The sequence below is a fragment of the Aedes aegypti genome, chromosome 3 (assembly GCF_002204515.2).
Source record: "Aedes aegypti strain LVP_AGWG chromosome 3, AaegL5.0 Primary Assembly, whole genome shotgun sequence".
NCBI lineage: Eukaryota > Metazoa > Arthropoda > Insecta > Diptera > Culicidae > Aedes > Aedes aegypti.
Window position 1 is genome coordinate 244,929,415 of NC_035109.1, and position 21,912 is coordinate 244,951,326.

The window sequence follows — 21,912 nt, forward strand, 5'->3', positions numbered from 1 at the left end:
TCTCCCCACATCTTGATATCTTCATGGTATTGATATTTCCATATCTCAATATGCTCTTGTTCATTTTCATTTTCTCTATATGTCTATATTTCAATTATTAAATATTATTCTTCTTCTTTTTTGCATCACGTTTCAAGAGGGACAGAGCCTGCTTCCCATCTTAGTGAGTGTTCTTATGAGTACTTCCACAGTTATTAGTTGAGAGCTTTTTCGTCAATAGGGTCCTGAAGTTCTGTTCCAAATTAAAGCCAGAAACACAGTTTTACTCAATTTTTCAATGTTCGTGCTGTTTTAAATCCAAACAATGGTCATGCTGAATAGCTGCGCGTTTACCGCTACGGCTATCTGGCTTGGTATTCAGCAGCATTTTTTTTTCTCGGGTGTATCGTGTGGGGAATCACGAAGATACGCTGTGCCCTGCACTCAGGCAAAAATACTATGAAAATCCATTATTTTCCCTTATGTTTATTTGCCACAAGAAATCGGTAAGTATTTCATTGATTCACCTTATGAAATGATCTGAATCACGCCAGTGTGGTGTCTTGCTGGTTTCATAAAACAGCATTATGAACATTGAAATAAAAATTATGAATTTCTTATATCAGCAATATAAACTACATTGCTTTTAATGACACAAATTATTATTTAATTATAAGTTTTTATATTCAGTTGACAATACATTTCATACAGAGTATTTACAGAAATGTCAATGCTTTCACCTACTCATTATTAGGTGAAATTTATTTTAATGTTGAGCAAACGCGTGGAAATCGAATTTCCAACTATTTTGCCGTGTTGTGATGCTCAATAAAACGCAGCAAAGTAGTATTGCACATGCTCCTATTTTACATTGGTCAAGCCTAATGCCAAAAATATATTGAACAAATTGGCAATGGCATTACTCGTACTACAATATTTTAATGACGTCAACTCGACCATTACTCTCAGTTTATTGAAAGCTACATTTCCATTTTCTTTTTCCAATTATCTGGATCCACGCGATTGTACATTGCCGAACTTCCTTTCTGGACTTCTGAAAAATTTGACGCAATATGTTGGATCTCAACGATGGCAGTGATTTCGTGCTACAAATTTTCATAATCACAATCTTATGAGTTTTTCACATTAGTGACAGCTATGTGAATCGTAAGGCAGCCTAATGAAATTGATATATGGTAATGATGTGAAACATACTTCGCACTTATGGTTTTCATCGAATTAATATGAAATCCATAATAGCCTATGGTATGGTATGGTATCATTAAGAAAATGACTCATGACGGCAATGGGAATCATAAGGCGTGCAATGAAATTTGTAAAAGTTCAATATATATAATAATTTTCTCAATTATGGCTATCATTTCAACGGTATGAAATTCATATTAGCCTTCTGAAATAGGTTTTTATAGATTTTTCAATGCTTCATAAGGGAAAATTTATGAAATTCGTTAATTAATTTGCCTGAGTGTGTGAAGGTCGAGAAAATTACAATTATTATAACCGTTAAATAAAATGACATTGGTTCAAAGAAACTGCAATCGTGCGTATCAATAACAAAGCAAAATAATCGTACTCTATTCCATTTTGACCCGCATCCGAAAAGCAAACGACTTTTAGAACTAAAAAAAACGCAGATTTTCATGCAAGAAGATTGTTGGTATCTATTTTAGTTCAAAAGTTATTGAAGTTTTTGTGATAAAAATCATTGTTTTTTTTCAAGGTATTTTATAAGAGTTTCAAAAATAACACATATGAAATTTTTAATATAATATTCAATTTTATTTTGTCTTTTGAATGTCGTCAAAAGATATTTTTTTATGTTTGCCCTAATCAGAGATATTCACAATCAAAGTAGGCATGTTTTTGTGAGAAAAACAACAATAAGGTGGCCTCCACAAATTACGTAACGCTCGCAGAGTTGCTTGCTGTCACCATCAACGCTTGAAATTTGCTGATTTGTACAGGCCGACTACGATACAATCCGGATCATTCCATATCACATCAACATCATGCTGTCTACTCCATCACCAATGCATTGATGGCGATAGATTATGGATATCACTGATGGGTCAAGTTTAGTCTTAAATTAAGCAAATAAAATGGCACTTTATCAGTACGATAATCTTGATAGTGCTGCAGACGGATTGAAACTGTGTGTTGGTCACTGAAAAACATTGATAGTGTGGTTGATTACCACGTGATCACTCATTCTGCAGTGATTGTGATCTAGAGGGCGATGTCGCATCACCGCAGTTGGTTGTCAGATCAAAGTGATATTTATAGTTCGAAACTGATATTGATAGTTTTAGTCCATCAGCCATCAGCTGATATGACTGATACTGTGCAACTCTGAACGCTTGAAGGGGGGGGAGGATGTAGGCTCGAGCGTTACGACTCATACAAAATTTTAAAAATTTCCATACAAAAAGCGTAACGGAGGGGGCAGGGGGTCGAAAATTTCCGATTTTAGCGTTACGTAATAAATGGATGCCGCCTAACTCCCAAACGAAAAGAGATAGCGAGTTTCTCTACTCACCAAATTACGCATTTTTCAAAGCTCTAAAAGTGTTTCATAGAATACTTTGATGAGATATTTGAATTGAAAACGCTAGAGCCAGAAATCAGTTTTGTTTGGACCACCCTATGTCACCGTAAGAAAAAAATCTAAATCGGTCAATATAAGAGATACACAAAAAAAACTTTCATTGGCAAAGTTGCTTAAAATTGAATGGTCTACAACTTTGCTGAAGCATGTGTAATATAGTTTCTACAAATAAGAAAGTTAATTACACAATTTCTATGGAAATGTAGTCCACCCTAATTTTCAATAACACCAAACAAAGGACCTAACTAATACAAACAACTTTGTAGTTCCGCGTAGAACTGCTTTCTGGACCATAGTGCAGTGTGCTTCTGAGACCGAAATCCATCTCAATCTCGGCGAAGATTCTGCCGACGAATCAAAACAAGGATAAACAGTGCATGGCTGAGAAACAAAAATAAACGGAAAACGTGAATGGATTGCCGTCCCTCATAGTTACTGGACATTTTCATTCATTAAAGTTGAGTTCTTCGTTCAATTCGTTCATCTAGTGGTCAGTGTGCAGTGTAATTACCCTGTTTGATCCTTTCGCAATAAACGGCAAGGCCACGGGCCCCCCAAGTGAGGATGGATATCGACAAGTTGAAATGTGTTCTGTGCCACAAGTTTCCCGATTCCGAGGTGTACGAGTGTACAGCGCAGCATGTCGGTTGCATCGAGTGCGTTGATAAGCTCAACGTGCGACTCTGCAAGGTGAGTTTGAATTTGGATATAGGGCAAGTGTACCAATAGTGGTTATCTGAGAACAAAACAGCATAAGGAATCGTTGAAATCTTACGTAGCGCAGCAGGGCGAGGCAGAGGGTCTTCCATAATGTTACGGTCCATACAAACATAGTATATTTTGCATACAAAAGCCGTTACGAGGGAAAAGGAGAGGGTCTTAATGGCAAATTTTGTGTTACGTGATATTTTTTTGGCAATTTCTCATTGTAATATGCTGTTTTTCATTACCCAATCTGTCATTGAACGAATTACGTCCTTGCGCTGAATTGTGAAGTGTAGTAATAGTCATTACACAACTGGAGTTAGTTCCGTAATGACTATTACGCATCGCTTTTTCATTACATAAATTTTCAGAAAATATAAAATACTGTTCAATGCATCCTGACATGATTTCAGATACCTACGAAATTATGAGATGAACCAGCCTAGGGCTGAAAGTCTCAATAATAAAGAAAGAAAAAAAAAACCTACGAAATTGTACAAAATGTTGTACGCAACTCGTTGCAGAACTTAATTTTTACAGCATTTGTCGTAAGTATCCAACTCGGCAAGCCCCGTCGATAATAGTACGACTCGGCAATAGAAATCATCATTCTGCAACTTGTTGTGTAAACTACTAGTTAACCCCTAACGGAAAGTAATGTAATAGTAGTTTACGCAACAAGTACTTATTGAATCCTGTTAGAACTTTTTTTACATTATTTTGTTACAGGATCTCTACATTTTTTATCTCCTAATTTCTCCTTGAACATGTTCAGTAATTTCAACCGAAAAACTCATTTTATAATTATTTTTGCTGTCCGTAAATACAATAATAATTGTCTTTGTTGATTTCATGTAAAATTCATTCAGGGTTTTCTTAAGTATTTTTATTCCTTCAAGATATTAAGATATCTTAAGATATTAAATTAAATTTCTCCCGAGTTTTTTTTTTTTTTTTTTGAAATTCTGCTATAAATTAAAGGATCCCTCCCAAAATCCCCTTTCTGAAAATTTTCTCCGGAAACTCATAATGAAAAGCATCCTTAATCTCATTAAATAAAAACATTTTGTATTTTGATCCCTCTGAAAACTCCCCTGAAAGTTATTTTAGATGTTTCTTCACAAGTTACTCTAGTTTCCCTCCTGGAATTCTTGCAGAATTGCTAGGAATATCGAGAAATTTCTACAGGAATCATCTCCAAGTGTTTCAAGAATTCTATCAGGAATTCTCAAGCGTTGCCCTTGATACATTTCCCAAGGAAAGCCTTCCGATTTCTGTTTTCAAGCATTCCTTCTACATTAAAAATTATCCCAATATTCCTATTACATTAAAAATTATTCCAGTTATTCTTCCAGTAATTTGTCTTTATTAGTTTCAATACTAGGAACTTTTCCAGGAATACTTTCTGAGTATCCTACAGGAAGTTTGCAGACAACCTCATATAATAATTGTGATTTGAGGAATTTCTCCTAAATATTGTTCTCAGCATTACTTCTCGGATTGTACAAGGAATTTATCCAGGCATTGTAGAAAAAATACTACAGTGACTACTACAGGATTTTTTCCAGCCAAGTCTCTGAAATTTTGGCTGGAAGAATTTCATCCAAGAACTCTCCAAACACGTCTTCAAAATTCATCCAAAAATTGTCAAAAAGATTTCAGCTTTTTTTTAGGGTTCCTTCAATAAATAATCCTGAAATTCAACCAGGAGTATCTGTGCAGGTATTCGTCCAGTTGTTATATTTTGATCCTCGCCATTTGAAACACAGATTACACCTCTCTCATTTTTTTTTAAATTTATGATGAATCTGTGGAAGAGTACCTAAAGGAATTGTTTGTATTATTTTTATAGGAATTCCAACAAGTGCTTTTTGACATTTTAGAGGAGTATCTGAAGAAATCCGCATAGAAGTTTAAATATGAACCTCTGTGTATACCAGGACTTTAGGTCATTGGAGAAAAAAACTAAGATTCTTAAACTAGTTTTTGGTGCTAATTCTTAAATATACAGAGAAGGTATCGACCTGGGAGGGAGAAACCAATACAAAATTTCTGTACGTCATAGTGAGCCGAGATTCCGCTGTCACGAACTGTCACTGTGAGCCCAGATCTCAAACATTGGACTAACATGAAAAAAGCGCGTAACTGATTAAAACACATTTCTCGATTACTTTTTCAAATCGACTAAAGTAACTTTCATACGGTTTTGAGAAAATTAATTCGGAAGAATCACAACCTGTCTTCTAAAACTGTTTTAAAATGTATCATCTTTTTAACATTTCTTCGACGTGTACATTTCTTAAATTTTGCATACAATGAGCTCGCGTTCAAAAACTATGGAGTTCCTATTATTTCACACAAGAATTTTATGACAAAATGATAAGTCGTTTTTTTCAGTTACTTGCGACGTTTTTCTACCAGTGTAAAATCGACTCAAGTAGTGTTTTGTTTTGATTCGTGGTTAAGTCACTTTGTCTCTCCATACTGCGGGGCGGCGAAAGTAGTGATTAGGTTGCGAAAGTTGAAAATCTTACCACAGACAAATAGACGTCACACTCTCATCATTGTTCATCGACCACCTTCTTAACGGTCGATTCAAAAATATGGTAGGTGGCCAATCCGCCACCCGCAGCGCTCGCATCGTTTTTGTTCGCGTTTTACGTTTATACACTACCGCCATCTGTTGGCCCGTCGGCCAAATACAATAATTTTAGCATTGGGCGCACATGTCCTCGTGACTATGATGATTTTGATCGAGATTTGTTCTAAGTGTTACGTCTGTTTGTCTGTGATCTTACTTTCGTCGTTTTGTAAATCCGGAAATTAAACGTTCTAAAAGTGAAAAGTTGAGTTGGTACAGAGCGGTACGTGTAGAATTCCGCCTGCTTAACACGTAGGATCGATAAAGTAAGTTTGTGTACTTTTTTGAGTTGAGTCTGTATGAATAAGATTTCGAGATTTTCGTATTTCTTCAAAAGTGATAAAAATCGAATGAAAATCAATTCATGCACATAACGCAAGTAATGTCACGTGAGCACCATTTATTTAATCTGATTGAACATAAAGCATTGAAAAACGTATCGTTCTACTTTATCCAATGAAAATATTTAGTGCATAGAAAACTGTGGCCCTTTTTTCATGTTTGTCAGGAAAGATCGAAGGTGCACAACAAATCGAAACTACCGATTTTCTCGAAGCCTGTCTTGATTGTTGTTGGCAAGCTGGAGTTATCTTGCAGTTCAAAATAACGTTGTCTTATATTTCGTGTGTAGTATCGGTGCCTCCCTCCCAGGTATCGACCAGTAATTGATTCATATTATTTTATTATGACTATGTCGGTCATGCGACTCATAAGTAAAGCGATTCTGTAGAAGATTTTTTTTAATGATGATATTAATATCTGGATAGGCTTCGCATAGGAGCGGCAAAATTCAAATTAATTAGGTGGTGAATAATGAGGTAGTGAAAGCCATCGGGGAACCAGTAACCTATCCACCTATTAATTTCATCATTTGCAAAAATGTTCTACGGACTCTCTTCACCTTTGAGTCACTTAGCAGAGATAGCCATAAGAATATAATATTATTTTTTAAAGGAATGCAGAATGATTTGTGGTAGAGATTTTAAATTATTTGTTATAGATTTTAAAAGAATTTTTGATGATGCATTTAATTAAGAATATTAAAGAGTTTTCAAAGGAAAGAGATCAATGAAGCCAGAGGCGCGTCCGCGTTCGAAACCATGGGTATGACAAACGTTGGAGAATATTGTGTGCACAGTTGAGCTAAAAAATAATAACTCTGGACTGCAAATTGCAAGTCACTATACCGTTTTGACTCATATTCCGAACACTTAAGGTCAACAGTGACTTCAATAGCATCTGATAGGCATAAATTAGCTGATATTTGTGAACATTTCAATTTCTTCGCTAAGTCTAACCGTTAGCTGTTGGGTGTACTGATAAAAATGTTTATTTAAGCTTGTTTAGTATTGTTTTTATGTATAAGTATGGAACAACATTTTGACTCAAATGCCGAACACTGCGTTCATTCTGTCTCATATTCCGAACACCTTGATTCAAATTCCGAACACACGACTAAATCGTATTCAAATGAATAATTTCGCAAATAAATTTATCTGAGCTAGTTTGTGTGGTCTCGAGCTAGAGAATCTTCACTATTCTCGAGGTTTGAATTGATTGGAACACGTTAAAATTGAATTTAAATTAACTGCCATTTCCTGGTAATTTGATGATATATTTCAGCGAAACATTTCAACCTTGTCGCCATACAAAAACCGAGTGTTCGGAATATGAGTCTGTTCGGAATTTGAGACAAAACGGTATTTGAAGGGCTCAAACGGAAACGGGTGTAAGTGACATCAGTAGACACACTGTTTTGAGATGAGTTGAGTTGAACTACTGTTTCCAAGCTTCTAACGATATTATCAGTTTATTTTTCCGCCTAACAGAACAAAATGTTAGATGAAAATTTTCTGAAAAAAATACTTCAAAGTAGATTTTTTCGCAACTAAGATTCGTCACTGACACCCCTTTGCTTCTTTAATGACCCCATCATTTTCATGCCAGCCGTTACCACAATACTAAGGAAGCTTTTCGTTTTGACAGGGCTCGTAGAGACTGAGTAGCTTGAAAATAGAAAAAAGATACCAAAAATAATGGAAAAGAAACCAAAAAAGGCTTAAAATAGACCAAACAGAAAACAAGAAAAAAAACGAAACCTAATAGGAGCCAGGATATAGGAGTTTTATTCTTTATAGCAGACAGTGATCTGAGATCCTTAATCTTAACTTTATTTAGAATTCTTCGTGAGGATTTTCCCAAGGAGAACCATAGAAATTATATAATATTAATATTCTCCAAAGATTGTTTCAGAAATTATCATTAAAATCCATCAAAAAATCTGTGAATTTTTTTTTCAAGAAAGTCCTAATTTTTCCAAGATTTTATCCAGTGATTCATCCATCGATTTCCCTGGGACAAGATTTGAACTAGGGATTTCTCTGAATATACCTTCAGCAATTGCTCCAGATATTCTTTCTAAGATTTGTACAGAAATTCCTACAGTTTTTCTTTGAGATTTTCTCAAGTAAGCCTTGATTTGTTTTTTCAGGAGTTCTTTCAGGAATGTCTCTAAGGAATTGTATGGAAATTTTTCTGAAAAATTAATCCGGGAGATTTTCTAAAGCAAATGCTAGAGCTCATTTGATAAAACTTGTGTAAGTTTTTAAGTCATCCTTAATGAACAAGGATCTATAAAATAACTCCTGGACTCTTGAGGAAGTTTAAGAAGATTTCCTAGATAATTTTCTAAGATAATCTACAAAAAAACAATCGAATAGTATTCTGCAGGATATTCTAAAAAAATCAAAAAACTTTGGACAGAATCTCTATAAAACTTTGTGTAAGAATGGTCGGAGGAATTACTGGGAAAAATGTAGTATGGACTGATGTGAAATCTTAAATATACTTTAGAAGATTGCATGCGATTTTTTTGAGAAACTTTAAAGGAAATGTGTGGTAAAACTGCACCAGTAATACATGGATGAAATGCTGGAAAATTCCTAGAAAAAAATAGGTTTGGTCGAATAATACTTTCACGGTATCTTACAGGGGTCTCTCCAGAAATTCTTTTAGTGATTTATCTACCAGTTCTCCCATAATTTTTTCTAGCAATTTTTCAAAGGACGCTTAGAAGAATGTACCCAAGATTTGCTCCAGCAAATCCTGGAGAACTCTAAAGCTAAAGCTAAGAATTCATCTACATTTCCTTCCAGAAATCCAATACTCTCCCTCAAAAAATTATCCAAGAAAAATATCCAGCAAAGTATCCAGGGGAATAACATAAACAAATTTGAATGATAGCTTATGCAAACCATCGAAATTCATGTTAAATTTGAATCTTTAGTGATTTGCTCCAAATAACATAATTGGCAGTTCATGAGGATTTCCACAAGTATTCAGAATTTTTCCAATCAGGGATTTTCCAACCCGTTATTCAGCCTACATTTTGAATTAGAACGCGTTTTAGACTCATCGTTTTGCGTGAAGATCGTGAATGAACTTTTGAGGACGCATGCAACCTCCAGCAAAACCCCTAACCCCACCATAATGGAAATCCTGGCAACTCTCATGTCGCAGGTAATTGCAAATAACGGCCAAATGACTGTTCACATAGGAGCTATGATCATATCACACAGTTGTTAAGATAATGCTAACATGCCTACCGTTGTAGCTACCTTATCAACAACCGGAGCCGGGTTTATTTGGCCTCTCAATTTGTCCAGACAATTCGGGTCCAATTAGTTCAAATCACGATTGACTGGTGTGACTTTGGGTGCCATCATTCTAAAGATTACCATTATTAACTTTCACAAGGCACTGATTTATCCCCACCGAAAGAAGCTCTATCTGATGTCATTTATAATTCCCTGCTGTCAATGTGTGTCTATAGAAGCTAATACCGATATGGCAGAATGGCGGCTATTCCCGTACTCTCGTCATTTGCCGTCGATGATAAGATAATGGCAGCCGAAATCTGAGAAATCTGCAAACGAAAATTGCGATAAGATATGTATGTCGTTGGGTCGAGTAAACAAATTTAGCATTTTTCAGTTTCATAACTAATCAGTATCGGTTTAGCAGTTGGCCCAACTGGGCCATAGGCTGAAAGCAAGTGCACATTAAAACGACGTGGAACCCGGAACTGTAGGAATCACTCTCTGCTTATAGTTTTCTGGAATCAAATAACCTGCAAGACAAATATTAGCTCTAAATTAGAGCCTCTAATATGTGATCAATGTGTGCAGCAATTGAAACAATATAAAAGGAACAAATATGAGGAAAAAATGCAGTGAATCATAGTACATTTGGCTGCTTCAGTTAAGCCTTTCACGTGATGTCGATACGTTTTTATGTAGTCGATAAACGCTTCATAGATAATAACGGTGTTGAATAAGCTAGTGTGACGAATATTATCTTGAATGTACCTGACCACTGAAATTCATTGTTCACAAGAAAAAAAAATTAAATAATATTATTTCTTATAAGGCAATTGAGTTTGATATCTAAAACAAATGAGCATTTTTTAACATTTGACAATATTTAGTTCTGGAAAAAAGTATTGGGACGCCTAGTTCGATAAACAAAGTCATAAGAAGATTGTTGCATTTTCAAACATTTTCAATAGATCCAAAATGTCAAAATGTTGTCACAAAACTCTTTTATGGTGATGATGGTCTAAGGCTTCTAGCTGTAGTTCGTAGATAAGCGGGTTCATTGTACTCTATATCAAGAGTAAAGTGATATAACTTGGCAAAAGTAACTTGGAAGCCATATCTATTTTTAGGCCCATTTTGTTTACAACAGAGCATACGAAAATAAACTGAAATTGAAGCTCACTATTGCCAACAGTGCGGATCGCTCCGACGAAATTTCAAGAATAAAATCTTCTTCTAATCATATTTTATAGAAAGTTCGCACCAAATTTTAGTATTCCTCTAAAATGCTTAAAAGCAACTCAGATCTTGAAGTATTTTCTTAGGGTAACACGAGAGACAGTATTATTTTTCCCATATTTTGTATCATTCTAACCATTATAATGAAAAAATTGCAGAAGCAGTTTTAGTGAACCGATGTAGCTGAATATTTAATGGGTTGTGTACTACATACCTATGCACAATTAAAGTGATACATTTTACATCGATAGTGGTATTTGACAATTGCTGCTTCAATTAGTTAGGGTAATTTTAATAACTTCCCATATGGCCTTAAGAGGAAAATAATTGTCATCGTTTAACAATTTTCAAAATCAGTTTTTTTGCTCAAAATTGAAGCATTGCTCATAAAACCGATTATTGCGCTGCACTTGCTATCTGGAATGTGGTGATATGATATTCATGAAGATTTCTTCAAATTTGAACAAAAAACTGGTTGTTCATTTTTGATGATTGTATTATTTTATTATTTATTCTTGAACCTTGAAGCTAAAATGCAGTTTTAGAACTAAAATTATTCTATATCTCGATATTATTTTGCTGATGATTTCTTCTGTCGCTTCGTTCTAAATGTAATTTTATCTCCCCACATCTTGATATCTTCATGGTATTGATATTTCCATATCTCAATATGCTCTTGTTCATTTTCATTTTCTCTATATGTCTATATTTCAATTATTAAATATTATTCTTCTTCTTTTTTGCATCACGTTTCAAGAGGGACAGAGCCTGCTTCCCATCTTAGTGAGTGTTCTTATGAGTACTTCCACAGTTATTAGTTGAGAGCTTTTTCGTCAATAGGGTCCTGAAGTTCTGTTCCAAATTAAAGCCAGAAACACAGTTTTACTCAATTTTTCAATGTTCGTGCTGTTTTAAATCCAAACAATGGTCATGCTGAATAGCTGCGCGTTTACCGCTACGGCTATCTGGCTTGGTATTCAGCAGCATTTTTTTTTCTCGGGTGTATCGTGTGGGGAATCACGAAGATACGCTGTGCCCTGCACTCAGGCAAAAATACTATGAAAATCCATTATTTTCCCTTATGTTTATTTGCCACAAGAAATCGGTAAGTATTTCATTGATTCACCTTATGAAATGATCTGAATCACGCCAGTGTGGTGTCTTGCTGGTTTCATAAAACAGCATTATGAACATTGAAATAAAAATTATGAATTTCTTATATCAGCAATATAAACTACATTGCTTTTAATGACACAAATTATTATTTAATTATAAGTTTTTATATTCAGTTGACAATACATTTCATACAGAGTATTTACAGAAATGTCAATGCTTTCACCTACTCATTATTAGGTGAAATTTATTTTAATGTTGAGCAAACGCGTGGAAATCGAATTTCCAACTATTTTGCCGTGTTGTGATGCTCAATAAAACGCAGCAAAGTAGTATTGCACATGCTCCTATTTTACATTGGTCAAGCCTAATGCCAAAAATATATTGAACAAATTGGCAATGGCATTACTCGTACTACAATATTTTAATGACGTCAACTCGACCATTACTCTCAGTTTATTGAAAGCTACATTTCCATTTTCTTTTTCCAATTATCTGGATCCACGCGATTGTACATTGCCGAACTTCCTTTCTGGACTTCTGAAAAATTTGACGCAATATGTTGGATCTCAACGATGGCAGTGATTTCGTGCTACAAATTTTCATAATCACAATCTTATGAGTTTTTCACATTAGTGACAGCTATGTGAATCGTAAGGCAGCCTAATGAAATTGATATATGGTAATGATGTGAAACATACTTCGCACTTATGGTTTTCATCGAATTAATATGAAATCCATAATAGCCTATGGTATGGTATGGTATCATTAAGAAAATGACTCATGACGGCAATGGGAATCATAAGGCGTGCAATGAAATTTGTAAAAGTTCAATATATATAATAATTTTCTCAATTATGGCTATCATTTCAACGGTATGAAATTCATATTAGCCTTCTGAAATAGGTTTTTATAGATTTTTCAATGCTTCATAAGGGAAAATTTATGAAATTCGTTAATTAATTTGCCTGAGTGTGTGAAGGTCGAGAAAATTACAATTATTATAACCGTTAAATAAAATGACATTGGTTCAAAGAAACTGCAATCGTGCGTATCAATAACAAAGCAAAATAATCGTACTCTATTCCATTTTGACCCGCATCCGAAAAGCAAACGACTTTTAGAACTAAAAAAAACGCAGATTTTCATGCAAGAAGATTGTTGGTATCTATTTTAGTTCAAAAGTTATTGAAGTTTTTGTGATAAAAATCATTGTTTTTTTTCAAGGTATTTTATAAGAGTTTCAAAAATAACACATATGAAATTTTTAATATAATATTCAATTTTATTTTGTCTTTTGAATGTCGTCAAAAGATATTTTTTTATGTTTGCCCTAATCAGAGATATTCACAATCAAAGTAGGCATGTTTTTGTGAGAAAAACAACAATAAGGTGGCCTCCACAAATTACGTAACGCTCGCAGAGTTGCTTGCTGTCACCATCAACGCTTGAAATTTGCTGATTTGTACAGGCCGACTACGATACAATCCGGATCATTCCATATCACATCAACATCATGCTGTCTACTCCATCACCAATGCATTGATGGCGATAGATTATGGATATCACTGATGGGTCAAGTTTAGTCTTAAATTAAGCAAATAAAATGGCACTTTATCAGTACGATAATCTTGATAGTGCTGCAGACGGATTGAAACTGTGTGTTGGTCACTGAAAAACATTGATAGTGTGGTTGATTACCACGTGATCACTCATTCTGCAGTGATTGTGATCTAGAGGGCGATGTCGCATCACCGCAGTTGGTTGTCAGATCAAAGTGATATTTATAGTTCGAAACTGATATTGATAGTTTTAGTCCATCAGCCATCAGCTGATATGACTGATACTGTGCAACTCTGAACGCTTGAAGGGGGGGGAGGATGTAGGCTCGAGCGTTACGACTCATACAAAATTTTAAAAATTTCCATACAAAAAGCGTAACGGAGGGGGCAGGGGGTCGAAAATTTCCGATTTTAGCGTTACGTAATAAATGGATGCCGCCTAACTCCCAAACGAAAAGAGATAGCGAGTTTCTCTACTCACCAAATTACGCATTTTTCAAAGCTCTAAAAGTGTTTCATAGAATACTTTGATGAGATATTTGAATTGAAAACGCTAGAGCCAGAAATCAGTTTTGTTTGGACCACCCTATGTCACCGTAAGAAAAAAATCTAAATCGGTCAATATAAGAGATACACAAAAAAAACTTTCATTGGCAAAGTTGCTTAAAATTGAATGGTCTACAACTTTGCTGAAGCATGTGTAATATAGTTTCTACAAATAAGAAAGTTAATTACACAATTTCTATGGAAATGTAGTCCACCCTAATTTTCAATAACACCAAACAAAGGACCTAACTAATACAGTGAGAGGCAAAATAAAGTGCCCACCTTACCAGTTTTCGAATTTCTCTCATTGATTTGGTTCAAATTAAAGTTAACACACCTAAATCTTTTGTGATATTTTATTTTTGATGTTCTTTTAAAGTTGCACTTACGAAATTTTGATTAAAAAAAGAATTTTACTTAAAGAAAAAGAAAATCAATTTGTATTGAAAAAAAAGTAGTGACAAAAATAAGTGCCCACTTCCTTCTTGGCCCCAGAAAAGATGATTTAAGAAAAATAAAAAGCAATTTAATAGTTAATGTGTCCTCCTTTGGCCTTAAGGACTTGCTGGAGGCTCTTCGGCATGCTTTTCACCAGGTTTTGTAGGTGTTGTGGATCTAGTTCTTCCCAGGCGCGCTCCAAGGCTTCAAAATAATTATTTTTGTTGGTAACACCAGTTTTTTCAACCCTAGCATCGAGAATCGCCCACAAATTCTCGATGGGGTTGAGGTCTGGGCTTTGTGGAGGCCATTCCAGCGGTTTAATCCGACAAGACCGGAAGAAAGACTTGGTCTTCTTTCCAGTATGCTTCGGGTCGTTGTTCTAGAGAAATATGAATTTCTCTTCAAGGCCCGTCTGGATCAGCGAAACCTCCAGATTTTCCAGCAAGATGTTAATGTAGGAATCTGCCGTCATTATTCCGTCGATTTTCACGACGCTTCCTACTCCACTCCATGAAAAACACCCCCAGACCATCACATTTCATCACATCACACTTCCATGCGTCACCGTTCCTTGGATGTGGCGCTCCTGAAGCTCGAGCTGTCTAACCGAGAGCGGCGGGCTCGTGTGTGATGCAGAGCACCACATCCAAGGAACGGTGAAGCATGGAGGAGGAAATGTGATGGTCTGGGGGTGTTTTTCATGGAGTGGAGTAGAAAACCTCGTGAAAATCGACGGAATAATGATGGCAGATTCCTACATTAACATCTTGCTGGAAAATCTGGAGGTTTCGCTGATCCAGACGGGCCTTGAAGAGAAATTCATATTTCTCTAGAACAACGACCCGAAGCATACTGGAAAGAAGACCAAGTCTTTTTTCCGGTCTTGTCGGATTAAACCGCTGGAATGGCCTCCACAAAGCCCAGACCTCAACCCCATCGAGAATTTGTGGGCGATTCTCGATGCCAGGGTTGAAAAAACTGGTGTTACCAACAAAAATAATTATTTTGAAGCCTTGGAGCGCGCCTGGGAAGAACTAGATCCACAACACCTACAAAACCTGGTGAAAAGCATGCCGAAGAGCCTCCAGCAAGTCCTTAAGGCCAAAGGAGGACACATTAACTATTAAATTGCTTTTTATTTTTCTTAAATCATCTTTTCTGGGGCCAAGAAGGAAGTGGGCACTTATTTTTGTCACTACTTTTTTTTCAATACAAATTGATTTTCTTTTTCTTTAAGTAAAATTCTTTTTTTTATCAAAATTTCGTAAGTGCAACTTTAAAAGAACATCAAAAATAAAATATCACAAAAGATTTAGGTGTGTTAACTTTAATTTGAACCAAATCAATGAGAGAAATTCGAAAACTGGTAAGGTGGGCACTTTATTTTGCCTCTCACTGTACAAACAACTTTGTAGTTCCGCGTAGAACTGCTTTCTGGACCATAGTGCAGTGTGCTTCTGAGACCGAAATCCATTTCAATCTCGGCGAAGATTCTGCCGACGAATCAAAACAAGGATAAACAGTGCATGGCTGAGAAACAAAAATAAACGGAAAACGTGAATGGATTGCCGTCCCTCATAGTTACTGGACATTTTCATTCATTAAAGTTGAGTTCTTCGTTCAATTCGTTCATCTAGTGGTCAGTGTGCAGTGTAATTACCCTGTTTGATCCTTTCGCAATAAACGGCAAGGCCACGGGCCCCCCAAGTGAGGATGGATATCGACAAGTTGAAATGTGTTCTGTGCCACAAGTTTCCCGATTCCGAGGTGTACGAGTGTACAGCGCAGCATGTCGGTTGCATCGAGTGCGTTGATAAGCTCAACGTGCGACTCTGCAAGGTGAGTTTGAATTTGGATATAGGGCAAGTGTACCAATAGTGGTTATCTGAGAACAAAACAGCATAAGGTGAAGGTGAATCGAAGCCAAACCTCAAATTTTCTGGAGTACAAATCTGGAGAACCAAAAATCCATTTACGCTAAAAACTTAATCGATTGGTCACTAGCTGGAGGTGACCAATCGATTAGGGTTTCAACTTGAACAGATGTTTGGTTCCCCAGATTTGTGCTCTTGAAAATTTGAGGTTTCGCTTAGATTCATCTTCACCATAAGGAATCGTTGAAATCTTACGTAGCGCAGCAGGGGGAGGCAGAGGGTCTTCCATAATGTTACGGTCCATACAAACATAGTATATTTTGCATACAAAAGCCGTTACGAGGGGAAAGGAGAGGGTCTCAATGGCAAATTTTGTGTTACGTGATATATTTTTTAGCAATTTCTCATCTTAATGGACCGATGCACGAGTTCACTATCTGACGTTTTAGCGGTGCCGTGTTATTTACGTGACCATGGCAACGAGTGAATTCGGTGAATTCAGCACCGCTCAAACGTCAAATTAGTGAACTCGTGCATCGGTCCATGGACCTATGCACGGGTTCACTATTTGACGTTTTAGCGGTGCCGTGTTATTTATGTGACCATGGCAACCAGTGAATCCGGCACCGCTCAAACGTCAAATTAGTGAACTCGTGCATCGGTCCATATGCTGTTTTTCATTACCCAATCTGTCATTAAACGGCCTACTTCCTTGCACTGAATTGTGAAGTGTAGTAATAGTCATTACGCAACTGGAGTTAGTTGCGTAATGACTATTACGCATCGCTTTTTCATTACAAAAATTTTCAGAAAATATAAAATACTGTTCAATGCATCCTGACATGATTTCAGATACCTACGAAATTATGAGATGAACCAGCCTAGGGCTGAAAGTCTCAATAATAAAGAAAGAAAAAAAAAACCTACGAAATTGTACAAAATGTTGTACGCAACTCGTTGCAGAACTTAATTTTTACAGCATTTGTCGTAAGTATCCAACTCGGCAAGCCCCGTCGATAATAGTCAATAGTACTCGGCAATTAAAATCATCATTCTGCAACTTGTTGTGTAAACTACTAGTTAACCCCTAACGAAAAGTAATGTAATAGTAGTTTACGCAACAAGTTGCAGAATGATGATTTTTACAGCACAAGTTGTACATTTATCCAACGAGCCTCGCCGTGTTGGATAATTACCTATAACAAATGCTGTAAAAATCGAGTTCTGTAACGAGTTCCGTACAACATTTTTTGCAATTTCGTAGAAGGGTTGAGGGTTTCAGAAACCCTATCAGAATGCATTCACCATTATATTGCAATTTCTGAAAATAGTTATGTAATGATTCATTACGTAACTCAAATTAGTTGCCTAATAAAAAGGCGTTGCGTAATATTCATTACGCAACTGATTTCACGACTATTACCGCACTGCATAACTCAGTGCAGGAAAGTAGGTCGTTTCAAGACATCTTGGCGTGATGAAAAACAGCCTATTACGCTGAGAAATTGCAAAAATGATCTTTTTGCAATTCCGTTGCATATCAGTCTACTTTTTATCCAAAGAATGAATAACATAATGGCCTACTTTTCCTTTTTAATATGGGTTGGTGAGTGGTTGTTCTAAATTGTCATTTTTGACGTTATAAAATTTATTAATAAACCTCAAGTAACTCACATCCACTGAATGAAATCAGCCATAGGGATAGGCCCATCAATAACGTTGCAAAAATTTTCCATTTGTAACTTTCTTTCTGAATATGTCATGGTTCTTATGGAACCTTCGAAAAAAAATTATGAATTGTTACGTTTGTCTAAATTTCAATCCTCGTTTATATCATGACGTAATTCATGGGAATGCTCACCGTACATTGAACTTTTACATAAAAAAAATACCGTCAAACGGGGTGACTTGCAACGGCGGGGTGACTTGCAACACATTGTAATTTACAACTAAATTTCACTATAAAACATAAATTGTAAAAGAAAATTTGTTTTAAATCGGTGCTTCAATACGTGTGATTCACAATTCAAGTAGGGGCCACGATTAAAGCTGTTATTATAAATATGTCTATACAATAAACATATTTTTTTTAAATGTCTTGAAAACTGATACTTGATGGAGGTTCATAATCGTGAGCTGAAAACATGAGATAGATTTAATATACAAAAGTAATACTCTATATGTTGTTTCTATAACTAATAAGTGATAATATGATGAATTTAATTTTACGAAATTGTAGCAACAACTTTTCAAGAAATATCATTTTTTATCTGGAAGACTTACAACACTTTATTTCTAAGCAATTTAGAGTTTCATAAAAGTTAAAAACTACTTTTGTGTTAGGTCTACTTTATAATCAAAAGAGTAATAATTCATCAATCAACTACAACACTCGTTAAAAATATTGTACAGTTAAGATATTAGACCTTGATGATTTAACGACTCTTTTTCCCATACAAAAATAGCTCAGTTATTTTCTTACAAAAAGGTATTCTAAGTGCTCTTGTACTGGTTCGAATGCTTTAAATAGATAAATAATAAAAAAAAACAAAATTAGCATTGAGTGTTTTAAGTCACCCCGCGCAAGGACATTTTAAAAATTTCACCTTTTGGATGACTTTTGATATGACAAAAAAATTCGATTCAATTTTCTATCATCTCATTTTGTAGGCGGGGCCGGCCATTCAAAGCTCTACAAGGACTTTAGATTTTTAGATGACGTTTAGATCATGGTTTTGGTTGATTGAAGTTGAAAAGTGTTGCAAGTCACCCCGTATAACGGTAATGAAACTATATAATGACATAGAGCTATGAATTCAACTAGATTTCAATTTCACTTCTTGCATTGAACATTCTTACAATTAACATAATGCAAAACGGATCTACTACAAAAGGCCGAGTCACATAAAGCCGAATTACAGAAGGCCGAAACCACATGAAGCCGGAATTTCCGAATCAATTTTATTGAAAACCGCAAACATTCAGCACATTTTTCTACAATATTTTTAATATTTTACAGTAGGGTAGGGGTAAGACGGGACAACATGCCCAAGTAACATCACTAGCTCAATAAAAGTTTACCCATCTGAAATATGGGTTTACAAAATGGTTCCCCGATGGTTTGCTCAAATTTCACTACATCTAATAAAATTTCAATCTCTCACCATCTAATAAATTTTCTTGCGACGCCTATCCACCTATTAATTCAATGATTTGCAAAAAACTTCTACAGACGCCCTTCACATTTGAGTCGCATTATCGATATAGCTATAACAAAATAATATATTGTATAGTTAATTCATTAAGTTTACATTTCAACATCAGAGATTTTTGTGAGGATATCTCGATGAATTCCTTTCAAAATTCGTCTTGAAATACTTCAAGCTATTCTTCCGGAACCTTTCCAAAAATTTATTTATTATTCATTATTTTATTTACGTTTAAAAATTTAATTCGCATAGTTGGGATTCTTCAAATTCTAGAGACCTTAAATTTAAACAAATGAGGTCGTGTATATTTTTTGCTAGACTCCCACCAAATATAAGCAGTATACTGACATTGATTTATATGTTAAATTGAAGAAAAAAGTACAGTAAAAGTTTTTTAAAAACGTCTCCTTACTCGTTTTGAACAATAAATTAAAAAACTAACAGTTACATTCACGATTTTTATTTCCTTTAACATCTGTTAAGCCGTCCCAATGAACAATAACATAAGTAGGGGTGATCGGGGCAATATGGGCCGCCTAAGGAAAACGTCATGGAATGCATAGAAAAACAGCAGAAATTATGGTTTAAATGCAAGTGACTTGTACTATAAAATGTTATCTTCCATGTTACGTCGATAATTAATGTTAACATCAACTTGCAAATCATTTCAGGAACTTTTTGGAAAGCCATGTTACGTGGTCACCAACCATATGGGGCATTATGAGCCACCCTACGGGGCAATATGAGCCACCTCATTCAATCGAATGATTTTTTATTTAAAACAGTATAGAGAAGAGTTAGTGGTGAAGAGTACATTATTCGAAAGGAAATTGTATTAGCTTTGCTTGAAATGATTGATTCTAGCATCTTATTTTTAAAGATACATAATACATAGTAAATTGACCATGTTATACTAGTACTAAATTGCGATATTTGGTTCAACGTATTTTCTAGCAAAGTGTTCCACTTGTAATGGTGCATAAAGATGACTATGCAGTAAAAAAATAATCTGGTATATTTAGGCAATGCATTTTTATGTTCAAATCATCGTTTGTTTTGCTTAAATCTAGGTGGCTCATTTTGCCCCGCCCCTTCATCTTGAAAATAATATATTGTTTTTCAATAATTTTGCTTACGAACAAATCTAATTTCGCTCACGAGCTGTTCATTATGATCAGAAGTTTCAATGGATTGGTAAAATTTACTAGAATTATAAATATAATTGTCGTATAGGCTTAATTCAAAACTGCCAAAATTATAAGCTTTTCATGACGAAGGACTAATTTGTACATTTTTGTAAATATCTCAAGTGTTTAAACGAATATTCTTACGGTTTTCATTGTGGTGGCTATTTGAGGCATCCTTTAGCAGATCATAATGACACTAGACATCAAAACACTGTTTTTGAGGTAAAAACCGGGGTGGCTCATATTGCCCCGTATGTTCATATTGCCCCCATTGCCCCTAACATCTAAACAAAGAAAATTTTATTCTTGTTACTTGAATTTTCTTCTGTCTAGTTATGTTTGTTGAAATGATTCGGCAACATTATAACTGCAACATTTTCAATGTTAGTTCTTACATCATGGGACAGCAATTGCATTTCTGCTCTGTAGAATTTCCATCGCTCGTTATTTGTTTTTAAGAAAATCGGGTATGACGTCGGATAACTCTTCGAGAGAAATCAAATGAGTTACACGCCGCTTCACCTTAACGGAACATATTGAAAGTCTTTTTTGAAACAAAGTCACTTGAGTAGTGTGTGATCCTTCGTCTGCGACGCTCGCTCCTGCGGGGGCGGATGAAGCGGTCAGGATTAATCGTGTCAATTGTGTATTTCGCATAGTGCTGTGGAATAGTGATGGTGCATCGTTGGCGTAGTGCAGTGAAATTATATGTTCTTTTATATCTAACTAATCAAAACTTTTCTTTCAGTAATGGTTCGGACACAGACAAACAGACGTCACACTCTCATCGCTGTCCATCGACCAACTTTTTAACGATCGATTCAAATATTGGGTACGTGGTCAATCGACCACCCGCAGCGCTCGCGTCGTTTTTGTTCGTGTTTGACGTTTACACACTACCGCCACCTGTTGGTCCATCGGCCAACTACAGTGTTTTTAGCATTGGGCGTACATGATTTCGCGACTATGATTTTGATCGAGATTTGTTCTAAGTGTTACGTCTGTTTCTCTGTGGTTCGGATATATCAGGAAAATTGATATTTATGGACTTATTACCATATCTTATTTATAATGCTCTAAAAAATTGTCGAACTGAGCTCATCCCCCTATACACGCTACTCTACTAACACAATCTCCCTATCCTGTGACGTCTATGAAGATAGTTTGGGTTCCCTGTATCTTCTTGAGTAGACG

General features: G+C 35.5%; 1 protein-coding gene across 6 annotated transcripts in view; it reads left to right on the plus strand.

The window, feature by feature from the left end:
- The window catches only part of LOC5566597 (E3 ubiquitin-protein ligase siah-1), a 70,626-nt gene that overhangs the window by 13,350 nt on the left and 35,364 nt on the right, over positions 1-21,912 (plus strand). For 2 of the 6 annotated variants that reach the window (XM_021850317.1, XM_021850320.1), the window contains exons 1-2: positions 9,937-10,037; positions 15,864-16,287. The exons of 1 other annotated variant lie outside the window; for it this stretch is intronic. In XM_021850317.1, coding sequence (XP_021706009.1) covers positions 16,162-16,287 — 126 coding nt within the window. In that variant the 5' untranslated portion in view covers positions 9,937-10,037; positions 15,864-16,161. Of the gene's footprint in view, positions 1-9,936; positions 10,038-15,863; positions 16,288-21,912 lie in introns of those variants that run through there. 3 more of the 6 variants (XM_021850318.1, XM_021850319.1, XM_021850321.1) reach the window with 3 other exon arrangements.